The sequence below is a fragment of the Gouania willdenowi genome, chromosome 6 (genome assembly GCF_900634775.1).
Source record: "Gouania willdenowi chromosome 6, fGouWil2.1, whole genome shotgun sequence".
NCBI lineage: Eukaryota > Metazoa > Chordata > Actinopteri > Blenniiformes > Gobiesocidae > Gouania > Gouania willdenowi.
Window position 1 is genome coordinate 67,434,525 of NC_041049.1, and position 12,973 is coordinate 67,447,497.

Here is a 12,973-nt window from a genome sequence, read left to right on the forward strand (position 1 = left end):
AGAATAACAAAAAAAAAACACACACACAAACAGCTCCATGGCCAGTGTAGTAAGAAATACACTTCTCAGAAAACACAACTATTTATTTTGGATGGCTTTAGAAAACCACAGCATGATAGTGAAGTTATGGTAATATTGGTAAACAGACAGCATGCAGACACTGAGAATGGAGAGTGCTTAACGTATGCCCAGCATTCTTCCAGCGCGACCTCTCAGCCACACTCGCCTCATGCATTTTTAAAAGGCTTTCCAATTAATATTCCCTGTCATCAGACCTAACAGTATAATATTGCACATAATTCATAATTCATGGGCTGGAAAGGTTTAGCCGGGGTGACAGAAGCTGATGATACAACGGGTTGAGTCGTGTCCGGTGGAGGCGTACAAATGTGATTTAAATTGGTTTTACTGGTGCGCTCTTATCAGCGAGGCTGCAGCTTTGAACTGGAGGAAGGTGAAAAAATACTGTACACATGCACGTATACACATCAACCTAAATGTAATATTGAACATGTTAACAGTTTGTTCTTCAATGCACACAGCAAGTTTGATTTTTTTTTTTTTACACTTAAAATATGAAAATATGAACGTCAAAGTGCCATAAAAAGGTGAACGTGAGTGAACTGGGCTTGAAGGAGAGTCGGGGAGTGTGTTCAGTGCGTCGCCGCTCTGACCTGAGACAACAGCATCCATCATGCATCTCTCCACTGATAATCCAAACCACTGAGGGATAAACCTGACGTCTAACACGACACTGAAATAAGAACAAATACAAAAAGTGAAAATCTTTAGGAATACATTTAAAGAGATGCGAGGAAATGTGTTGCTCTGAATCACAAAAGATGAGTATCATATTTAACTCCCTGTCCTCATTGCATCCCTTTAATCAAGCTGACAAAGATGATATAGCTGAGCTGTAAACAGGCCGGTCAGGTGACTTATCTTTACCAGACACTTCTTTGAATCTGGTACACAACTGCTGTTACAAACACACAAAACAGTGATAAACACAAGGAGAATGTGAACAAGTGACTCAGAGTAAGTTAGGACATCTTTAATAATACTGATAAGGGTTACTTTGGTGCGAATATAATTGGTGATTTCCTCTAGGGTAATAACATGTTTGTACAACAGCCTTGGTGTCATTTGGCTCTTTTATTTGAGACATCCTGTCCATCAATGAGGGCGTCACCTTCAGCCTTTTGGCCTGTTCGACCAATTGTGATGCTTCATCGACTGATTACGTCCCACAATGACAGACTTAATCTATCTGACCCCGTCTTTGTTCTCTGTGCGTCAGTGCACATTTCTCTGGATTTCTGAATAGTAAAACCACTTGATGAGGGTTTGTTGGCACAAAACGAGCAGATTGATATTTAACATACTTTAAACACGCTCACTAAAGACGAAACTAAAACTGCTCATGAACGTAAACATGGGGTTTTCCCTCTTCTATACAGTGGCTGCTGTATGTGCATGTTTGTAAAACACAGTGTTTACGCTTCAGCTATTAAAGCTTCCCAAAGGACATTATTGCCCTGATGAGGTCAGAAACACCACGAGCAGTGCAGAACAAAGTGAGACACCCTGAGACCTTTAAAACTCTCTCTGGCTCCACTAAAAGGATTACCTGTTTTTTCCACACTTGATTTCTATCTTATAAACACAGAGAAACATTGTTTTTTAGGGTGGAAATATCTCTTTAGTCTTTGGATCCATCTACTGGTGAGCAAATAAATCCCTAGGTATCTCAGGGTGTCTCTAAAGGGGAATAGGTTTTCCATACAGCTCCAGCTGCTGTGCATTGTCAGCTGGGTGGTGGAGGATCAAAGATCAGGGTGGAGCAGCCGAGTGGACTCGCAATTTCCAATGGCAACTTTGGCGATAGGTGGAACTACATCTTGCCTTCTCATGTGGGGAAAAGTCAGTGGCCAATTCAGAAAACAAAAACAACAACAAAAAATAATTGTCATATTTGAGCTCAGCTCAGTGATTGGGGGAGAGCTCCTCCATCTCACAGCCAGGATTACTAAGGGTGGTGATGCGTTACTCAGGCGTTTGCTGCCCCCTAGGCCAGTGAGCAAGGCAGTGCAGGTGTGGCTCAGGGTGGAAGGAGAAGTGAGGAGGAGGAGGGTGGGGGATGAGAGGGGAAGCGCTACTCATCACAGCCCAGCAGCTCCATCCTGAGGGTGATGCGTCCATGCCACTCCCATGGCAGGATACGGATGAACCGGCTGTAAAACGCCGGGTCAAAGATGGTCTTTTTGTGAACGTTGTTGTCGCTGTTGCCCACAAAGATCTGTAAAGGAAAAAGGAATTTACCTGCAACATTTATATCAAAAGGTGATTATGTGTTGGCTTGTTAAAAACAAAAACTAATTGACTACAGATTGAGTGTTAAAAATGTCTAAACTTTACAGCATGCAAACACGTCTGTCAAATGCAGAAAATAACCAGCAATCTATGTAGCCTGTTTGCCTCTAATGACTGGAAACTGGGCGTCTCTGCCAGAGCGCACAAAATATTTGGAGGAGGAGCTGCAAACAGATCTTTTCAGCACACGCAATGGGATTTACCAAAGCTAGAGCTGATGGCAGTGCCCTTTTGACACTCAGGTTTTAAAGCTGCAGTGTGTAAGTTTTATTTGGTCAAAAATCCATAATGATTTTATAGATATTGTATCGTATATTGTAATCCAAAGTGCTCTGAATGGCCAGGGAATCTCTTCTCCTGGACTTGTAACTGACACTGGACTTGAGCCAATCAGAGATTTTTTTACCAACAGGGCGATCACATGAGCTGTTTTAAACATTACTATTGGCTGCTCGTCATAAGTCTATGTGCGTTCTCAATCTGAGAGTCGGGACAGTCCCATGGCATTGTATTCCAGCTGAAGTCTCTCAAGTGGCTTATGGCACAGCGGTTACACGACAAAGCAAGAGGAAAAAGGAAGACCGAGGATGAAAAGCAACAGAATAAAGGCACAACACGTGTTCAGGAGGAACAGACTCACGGAGTCAGTGTGCGCGACGAACTGCGCGTGATCTGCTTTCAGTCAGCTCAGTCCGCCCCGAGTCAGAGAGAGAGTGTCAGAACAGACGAAATAAATAGCTTATTAGAATGATCTAAGGTGGAAAGAACAGACCCAATTTATCTGTATTGTGGACGGAGTGTCTGCTCTGATCAGCTTGGATCGGCTGCAGCTGCTTGTGTGAGGAGTGGCTGTGGCTCTGAGCCTCTTACTGTCCTCACAGCATTGAGTGATACATGCTTTCATATCTCCAAAACATCAGAAAACTCTGCAATAACACAAGATCAAGTCCCTACATTTTTTACCAGTCTATGGAGAAAACAGTTCCAAAAAATTCCACAGTGTGCGCATTCAGGAGGGGAGGTGGGAGCGCCTCACAATTCTACGAACTGCAGCTTTAACTGTCACAGCTTAACACACAGGCTTTATTGAGATGAAAAGACAAAAGCAACAACAGACAGAGAGAACATATCTTTATGCTGCTCAAGAGATTAGCCAAGAAGTCTTCCGTCATCGACCTCAATGGATTTAAAAAAAAAGTGAATCCCCATCTAATGGTTTATGGAGAAGATCCCAGCAGCTGTGAAGAGGCCACAGCCTCACTTCACTCAGTCTGACTGAATGCTGTTTACATCTGGCCAATGAATCATGTCAACAAAGGCAAACACAAACACACACCAACGCTGCTAATCTTTCCCAGCATGCAGATTCAGGTCCAGATGTGTGGACCAATTGTGTTTAATGCAACCTGATGCTTTTCTTGTTTCTCCTATTCTAAATCTCTTCTCTGTTCAAGTAAAAATGTAACTTTTTTGGTTTTCCTCTCAGATTAAACAATGCATTCATAAATTCACTCATTTCTAAATGTATAGTTAGTTAAAGTAAGTCTCAGTGATCATCTCTATTCATGCAGTTTTCCTTCCTTTTGTAAAACATGTTTACACTGATAATGTGCAACATATGCTTGTGATGGGAGTTTCACTTTTATTTAACCATGTCTTTCACACACACAGTTTTTCACCATGTTTCTCTCTTTGTATCTAAATTAAAGACATTTAATTAGGCAGTGGTGGTCTAACGCTTATAAAAACGGCTTGTAACTGTAGGGTTGCTTGTTCGAATACACAATGGGACCTTGAGCAATTTTCAGGACAGTGAAATTTTGGGTTCATAAACACGAGTAGGAAATCCTGGTAAACTAAATCCAGTGGTATCCACATGTAGAGGAGAATACAAGGGAAATCCCTTGTGATAGAGTATGTACATTACATTACAGCATAAAGATTGTAGAGTATCAACCAAGGCAGAGACATTGACTAGCTGGTATTTAGAAGTAAACATAATTGGTTTCAGTGGTTTTCACAGTAAATCTGTGGGCTGGATCACACAAATAATGAGTGGGTTGTTCAACTGTGGACCACACACTAGAGAACAGTTCCAATGAGAAAACTATACCATAATTTAAACACATTTTAAAACCTCAGGGAAATTGCCAATAATTAAATGCAGCGGTTTCAAATGCTCATGTCTAGGGTTCTTTCTCCACAGCAAGGTTTGGTTTTCATTTCCTTAATGTGCGGTTTCTGATTTGTGTTGGTTTTTAATAGAACCACACTGACCATGTCTGCCTTCGTGGTCTCGTCCTTCACTATAGTCCAGGACTTTCCGTCATCGCTGTGAGCCACTTTGAAGGCTGTGACAAACTGGACAGAACCGAAGTCTTTGGCGCCTTGCGTGATGACGCCTGTGACCCTCTTAGGAGAGCCAAGGTCCACCTGTGGAAACAGGTATGATTTTAAACGAGCACCATGAGGAAGAAACCTGCTCAAAGGGTCCAGTCAGTGGTCCTCTCCTCTCCTACCTGCAGCCACTCAGAGCGGGTGTTGGTAGCAGCAGTCCAGGCGTTGGTCTTGCCCTGCTTGTCGAGTCGAGCGTAGTGAGAGTGCCAGGTGAAGGGCTCGATTCCCCAGGTACGAAAGGTGCTGGAGGCCGTGATCTGACGGTCGGACACCAATCTGGACTTCATGCCCATGGGCTCTGAACAACCTGAAGTGTTTGAATACACTGTGGAGGTGAGACCAGGCAGGGGGAAGAAGGAGGAGCAGAAACAGAGAAGACATGATAGACGAGGGACGAACAGGAAGCAGTTTAGAACAGCCAGTGACGTGAAGGCAAACGGGACTCTGAGGTTGATGCAGCTCATGCACTAGACAATGTTTCATTCACAGGTGACCAAACAGCTGGAAGTGCATTAGCTGCTCAGGTTGATTAAATGTGTTAAATTGGTTCATTGAGCAGTGACAAAGTTTGAGGAATTAGTAGTTTTCATGCTATAAACTTAAATAACTAAAAAAACACCTTACCAGCAGTAAGTAAAATAACATTGGATGACTATTGACTTAATGCTGTTTTTTTCTCCTCAATGATAATGTTAGATATTCAACATTCAGTCACTTGTTTTAAAAATAATTAATTTATGTTTATATTGGTAATGTGTCGTTTTCCTCTAAAGTGGATGTGTGCGTTTTGAAGCTTCTTTTACGCACATGAAATGTCTCCTCTGGGACACAGAGTTAGTTAAACTGACTTACAAATGTAGTCACTTTATTATCTAGAGATACCAGAAAGAAATGTTTAATATCTCAATATAATTGGAGTTTTAGGTGTTTAACCCAGTGAAGGGTAATGAAGTGTGCCTTGGTGAAGCATCAAGGCCTAATTAATGAAAATATACAGTCCAGCAGGTGTTTGACTTTCACCTTTTGTATTAACTGTAAACTATTTCATCCCGGCAGAGAAAAATAGTGTGTGGAAGTAAAACAAAGTCACGGTGAAGACTGCTGGATAATGACTAATCTGAGGAATCTGGCTGCTTAACAAATACTTTTGTATTGGACTTGAAGGCTTTGTACTTTGTCATCCAAAAAACACACACAAACACACCCAAACTAAAGGTTTGGGTGTCAGTTTTATTTGGGAAAGTGTTATAACCACACTTGTGTTGAACACTTCCCTAAGCACCTCATTAGCTGGTCTGTATTAGTTTATTACATTTGGTCACTTATGTGGTCTAATTACAATGCAAACACACTGAAGAAATTTAAATTCCAGGTGTAATTGACACACCAACACAGCCAACAAATAAGCCAAAAGAGAAACCACGCAGTGGAAAATTAAAAAACAGAGACATGTTGAGACAAACATCTGACAAAGAGTTGAAGCCAACAGGTTGGGCAGAACAATGCTGGCTTCAGATGAGAAGAGACAGAGCAGCATTAGAGACATTGGCTTCAATACAGACAGACTCCAAACAAGCATTTTGCATCTGCGAAATGAAGAAGTTTGAAGGATATGTATAGCACATTTCATGCACAAGGCAACTCAATGTGCTTTACATGATAAAACAATCAACAGCTTAAAATCAATAAGAAAATTTAAAATCATCAGTAAAATAAATTAAAATCATCAACAACATGATTTGTATGAGCAAATCCTCTTAAGATGTGACAATCTTTGGAACCTGAAGTACAGAGTAAATGTAATCATGTGCTTTGAATAAGGTCATCATCAGACTCAGTTATTGCACAGCTGTGGTTAATGGACAAAACCCTCTGGAGACTTTCAATAATAAGGGAGGGCAATAAATCAGCTAATTCAGCTTTCCCATCTAGAGTTCATAATGTTTTATACAGATTAATCTGAATGCTTAAGAGAAACAATGTCCTGTCAATCTCGATTGACTAATGTCTGTATGATCTCATTTATGGGAATCCTAATGAATGCTAATCGCATAAGCGCAGCTAATACGTCGCCCCAAGTCTAGTGACTTTACACAGTATCTGAATAGACATTGAATAAGTAATTTTCCGTGAGTTCACTCTGACGTTACAGTGACTGAAGATGCATCGTTTTACAACCTTTCAGAGACTTAAATTGTAGCTCTGTCAACAGTCAGTAGTACCTCTGTGTTTGTGACTTAAAGGGCTGACTGATTCCAACAGCATCACAGCCATAGCTGCTCACTGCACTTGATAAAGTCTCAGCTGGGCATTTATTTTAAATCTAGTTAAACCTGCAGGTTCAGGGCTTGGTACATACAGGTTCTGAGGGGCGGGCAAGAGAGAGCTGACTGCAGGAGTGCAGAGGGTCAAAGGCGCAGATGCCCACAAGATCCAGGGGCACTTCCCACCCAGCGACCAAAGTAGTACATGGGGGGCATCAGGTACATCACGGACTACAACGCCAAAGGTGCACAATCTCCCAAAGCCACTATGAGAACCTCCACACCTTTCTCACCTCCATCATCCTTGTTACAAAAAGCTCAACAGTGACAACCCTGAATGACTATTGGCCAGTGGCCTTCACCCCCCCATAATCCTGAAGTGCTTTGTGAGGCTGGTCATGAGCCGCATCAAAAGCTGGGTTTCCATTACGCTTGGAAATGCGCAAAATCTAAATAGCGTAATAAAAACTGGTAACGCCTGAAAAAACACAAATAAGTTTTGACGTTTTGATGAAGAGGAATTTCAGACGTTTCGATATTGACTAATGTCTATATGATCTCATTTATGGGAATCCTAATGAATGCTAATCACGTAAGCGCAGCTAATACATCATCCCAAGTCTAGTGACTTCACACAGTATCTGAATAGACATTGAATAAGTAGTTTTCCGTGAGTTCACTCTGACGTTACAGTGACTGAAATGCGCCATGGAAACATTTTTTCCGTCACAGAATGAGACGTACCTGGTCACATGACCACTGCTCTCTGAGAGAACATGACGCGGTTGTGTAGACAGAAGACGAGACCAGGACATTTCTGAGCATCACACTTAAAAATGACTACTGCCACATTAGACCTGAAATAACAAAGGAAATACGGCGTTTTATAAGGAGGTTCTGAGCACCCGTCTTTCTGCAGTGAAGTCTCGTAGGATGAGATTTCACGGGAGTTACGAGGTCCAAAACAACCTTCAATGGAAACACGTTCAAAGCGCAAATATGCTTTGTCGACATTTAGAAATCTCGCTTTTATTTTGCAAAAATCTATAATGGAAACCCAGCTGAAACATCATCGATGTCACTGTGGACCAACATCAGTTTGCAAAATGTAAAAACGATCCACAGAGAACGCCATTTCCACTGTGGTCCATGGCACACCCATAAAGTGTCCTGACCTCCTTCTACAGATGTGTGGTGGACAGTTTCCTCTGCTTTTGCATCACTGTGTGCCATGGCTGCTCTGTCTCTGCACAGAAGACTGTGGGAGGCAGCCCACCCACCACATAGACATCTAATCTTCCAGAGAGTAGATGATGAGGACCTCCTGCATCATGAAGGACCCCACCCACCCCTCCCCTTCAGGGAGACGGCTGCGGCGCATCAAAAGCAGGACCCCCAGAATGAAGAACAGCTTTTTGTCCTGAGGCTTTCGTTGTTAGACTGTTGAACTCTTTTGGAGCTCTGGATTCTTGGGCTGGTTTTCTGAGAAATACAGAGAATTGGCCGAGTTCCTGCTTATGTTAAAAAGTTACTGACGCCAATTGTCTCCAACAGAGCGCTGAGGTCATCTGAACAAAGTCTGCTTGTTGTTGACTAAAACTGAGAGGGACTTTGCATTTCAGATTGTGGCTTCTAAACTATGAAAGTGTCCTCCTGTTGAGATGACAACTGTGGATACTTTGTCTCTTTTTAAAAGGAGATGGAGACTAATTTTTATGACTGCCTTTCTGTAATTGTTTGTTTTTATGTATCACACAATTATGTAAAGCAATGTATGTATGTATGTATGTTTCAAGTACACAATGTTGCATAAAACAGTTCAATTAGAAATAGTGCGATACTATTAATTGAGTTGTGTATTCTTACCATTGAGTTCACAGCCCACTAGCTCCATGCGCAGAGTGCAGGCCTTGCGACACACAACAGGGATAATCCGAACATACTGAGCAATGATTGGTGGGTCAAAGAGGTTGGTCTTTGTGCCGTCATTGTCCACGTTTCCCATAAACACCTGATTTTAAAACAAAAACAGCTGTGATACATGGTGCTGTTTGGTAAAGTGTCAAGAACTATTGTAAGGAAAACTGAAGTCCTCTCAGTGTGACTAATACAGCTTTACCACAGCACCCTCTAGTGGTTCATCCATACTTTATACAGTTTTTACTATAGATGATCATACCCTTAAAATAATTTACTTTGTTGTAGGTATAGATTAGTGCAGAACTACATGTGAAAATACAATAATTATGTTGTTATCTGTGAGTTTTATTGTAGTTTTTTTGGTTTTGTGTGACTAGAAACAGAGGGACCATAACCTTGTTACTGCTTAATTTATGTTTCTCCAATTTAGTCCATCTCTCTAAGTCTAAGAGACAGCACATGTGAGTGAGCTGCAGCATGGCTTGTTTCAAGGCTAAAGCCTGGACAGACTTAGTGGTCTGGTTTGCAGTTGAACACACTCTTGGATTGTATTTTACTGAAGCACATCGGACACAGACGGGCACACACTGGACACCTGTGGCAACCGTCAGCTCTATGTCATTTAATTAGTTTCTCAATAGTTTTGGAAAAATTATTCCCAAATGACACTGTAGGTTAAACCAGTATCTACAATAAAAATACTTTAGTTATAATTCCTTTTCATGATCTTAACTTTGTGGAAATGGGACTCCTTTATTGGTCAAGATGCCATCTCACATTTTCTTTAGAATTTCGATAAGCAAAATATCAATGATCTTTAAAAAGAACCAACTGGTAATCATTGGTTTTGGTTTCTTACCAGGTCCTTCCCAAGTCCTTCTTGTCTGTACATGGTGTACGTTCTGCCATCCAGGCTGGAGGCCACCTTGAAGGCCTTGATGAATTCAGCTGAGCCAATGCGGCTGGCTCCTTGGGTTATAATCCCCGTCATTCGCATCTTCCTTTGCAGGTTAATCTACAAATACCAAATTAACATTAAAAAAAGGTGAATTCTCATTTTGCCATGTCTATAGGATCCAATACACAAGTTTCATTATTCCGTGTGTGTTTTTCTACTATCAACTCACTTCTATCCATGGGTTCCTGTCGTGTGCAGCTGCGCTCCAGGCATTGACCAGACCTTTATTATTGAGGCGACTGAGTTCTGGACCCCAGCGTTGCAGACCCAGCAGGGTGTAGCGCACTGATGAGGCAGAAATCTGAGACTCGGCGATGCCACCTCCCTCCATACCGAGCAGAGAAATGCAGCCTGAAGAACAATCAAGCCTACTTAACAAAATATCCTGTCACCGGATCGATAATCACTACTTACTAAATGTTCTGTTTGTTTTCATTTATCTTAATCAGCTCCCGTATGTGAGAGTATGCTGGTTATACTCACGTAGTTGGCAGTGTTTGCCCACGTATGGTGAAGGGCAGTGGCATTTGAAGTCTCCGTCCAGGTCTCGGCAGGTCCCCCCATTCTCACACGGCAGGCCTGCGCAGTCGTTTACGTCTGCAAGGACAACAGAATTAGAGCTGAACAAGGACCAGCCCACAGAGTCAGTCAGAAAACTAAACGCTGTTAAAGAATTGAGTTAGTCACATGTCATGCAAAAAAAGGGAGATTCCACTACATCAAAAATGGGCAACCTATCACAGAGCGGGGCCCACAGAAATGTGATACATGTGCATTTGTTGTTGTTTTGTGCACTTTTAGAGTCACTTTGTATAATTTTATTGTAGTTCTGTGTTTCTGGAGTGAAAATGTGAATTTTCTGTCATTTTCTGTTGTCTTTCGCCATTTTTTGTGTTTGTGTATTTTTTAGAAAGTGTCTATTTGTAAGGCTGCCGTACGGACAACCCCCGGTGCTATTGGTACATTTACCAAAGTAGACGTATGTAGCATCTAAGGGTTAGGTTATAACCCTATATCGCAACAATTTTTAGGGTTAGGTTTACGGTTAGGTTTAGTCTCAGTCATGTGACATAAACTGGCCAAATAGGGGCGCTGCGCACGGATAGAATGCCGGTATATTGATACGGCAACCGCACAGACAGCCACTGCCTATTTTTTTTTTTATTCATCCGTTTGTCTTTTTCCATCATCTTGTGTGTTTTTGTTGTCATTTTTGGGTTCGTCTTTTTTGTGTATTTATGTTGTCTATGTTTTTTGGGCATTTTTTTAAGAATGGGATTCGTTGTCATTTTGTGTGTCCACGGTCATTTTTCTGCTGTCTTTCCCCAGTCATTTTGTGTGTTTGTGGAGTAATTTTGTGTATTTATTTTAGTAGTCACACAAAAGGGTCACATATCTGCTCTACGTGTGTTTGATTTTTAGCTTATTTCAAGAGAACAGGGTTTGGGTGACAGGACAGAGAGGGTTAGTATGTCACATTGGCTGTGTGTGTGTGTGTGTGTGTGTGTGTGTGTGTGTGCGCGCGTGCGTGTGCGCGTGCGTAACTGAAAATAGTGAAGACAGTTAATTTGCTTATCCTTGTAGTTCATTTTTGACTAGTCTTGAAGCTTAAATTAAAGTAACTGTAAGGTTTTGAGAAAGCTAATATCTTTAAAAGCAAAAACATATGTGAGAAAAGAACGTGTAACTGAAATGTTTAAGTGCTGACATTTGTTTGTTTTCTGTTACAATTTAAGGTTTTTCACCTGAGAACCCTCACCTGTTTAATGTTCAAATCAACCAATTCATCAACTCAGAAATAAAACAACTTTATTGGAAATCAACTGCTTCATTTCTCAAGTGGAATCCAGTTTTGAAACTCCGGTAAATGCTAAAAATCACTTCAAGCGGGGATTTAAATCAATAGCTCGACAATGTCTATATTAGTATAATACAATAGTTGAACTGTGCTCATGCACAAATTCATTAATATTGTCATGTAATGCACTAGATCACCGCTTGATGTCACTGTCCTAATCTTAATTTAAAGTCTGCTGATAAAACAGGGAGGTAAACTATTCAGGGGAATGGTATTGACTTCTTTTCAGTCCACATTCACACTTTAGTGACTGTGACCAAGGCTGTTTTCTTTGCTTTTGACACAATCCTAAAGAATCCTACACAAATGAAGCCACTCCCACAGATGGTTTCACTTCAAAAGGAGGATTTGTTTATTCCTGATGTTTCTAGCCTCAGATGTTATTGTGCTGATAAAGCATGAAATCCAGGCACGTGGATGCAATGCCTCCAACCAAACAAACGCATGGTTAGAGTCTCTCTGCCCACATGGTGCCCTATAAATAGCTGCAATGTAAAAAAAATAAAAACAAAAGCACAATCTTTCACGCCACAGAAGGAATATGTAAATAAACGCTGAAAGGAACATTGACTCGCAGGCATTTCAAACATTTCCAGCTCAAGCTGTGCATCACATTAATCCTCAGATTTGATCTCAAAGCAGCAGCAAGCCTCCACGTGCCCTGAGCTTGCTCTTTAGTTGGAGACAGTTTCCATAAAAATGTCTATATAACATCTGAATATTTTCAACATGCACTTCTGAGTTGATTCTTCCTGTGACCCAGTAACTGCAGGAGAAGAAGCACAAACCCTGTCAGAGTCCTGAGGAGCATCAGCTGGTGGCCTTCACTTCTGTAAGAGGATTGATAAGAAACCACAGGCCCACTCAGCTTGACATTTTTAAAATATTACAGTAGCCTTTGCTTTTCAAAAAAAGCACAACAAAGTTTTTCATTTATATTAGCACTTCAAATAAAACCAAACATGCATTCCAAAAAAAACTAAAGTGCATAAAAGGGGAGGTATGATGAAAAAAAAAAAAATCACTTTATAATGGTTTTGCTACAGTGATATACATTCCTTTAGCCTCATTCAGAGGGACAAAGTTGAAATAGTTCTGTTTCCTCCCTCCCTTGTTATTCCACATTTTATAAAAAAAAAAAATCAGCTCCAAATGGGCGAGTTGGATTTTGCCCACGTTGGCAGGTGACGTCACCTAACACGC

At 41.2% G+C, this 12,973-nt stretch overlaps 1 protein-coding gene across 4 annotated transcripts in view; it reads right to left on the bottom strand.

Annotated features, from left to right (window-relative positions):
- Positions 1-34: 34 nt before the first annotated feature.
- mfge8b (milk fat globule EGF and factor V/VIII domain containing b) overlaps positions 35-12,973 on the bottom strand; it is a 30,325-nt gene continuing 17,386 nt past the window's right edge. For 2 of the 4 annotated variants that reach the window (XM_028449503.1, XM_028449505.1), the window contains 7 exons: positions 10,396-10,509; positions 10,082-10,263; positions 9,814-9,969; positions 8,901-9,045; positions 4,893-5,095; positions 4,651-4,806; positions 35-2,299 (listed from right to left, as the gene is read on the bottom strand). In XM_028449503.1, coding sequence (XP_028305304.1) covers positions 2,156-2,299; positions 4,651-4,806; positions 4,893-5,095; positions 8,901-9,045; positions 9,814-9,969; positions 10,082-10,263; positions 10,396-10,509 — 1,100 coding nt within the window. In that variant the 3' untranslated portion in view covers positions 35-2,155. The remainder of the gene's footprint in view (positions 2,300-4,650; positions 4,807-4,892; positions 5,096-8,900; positions 9,046-9,813; positions 9,970-10,081; positions 10,264-10,395; positions 10,510-12,973) is intronic. The other 2 variants (XM_028449506.1, XM_028449504.1) reach the window with 1 other exon arrangement.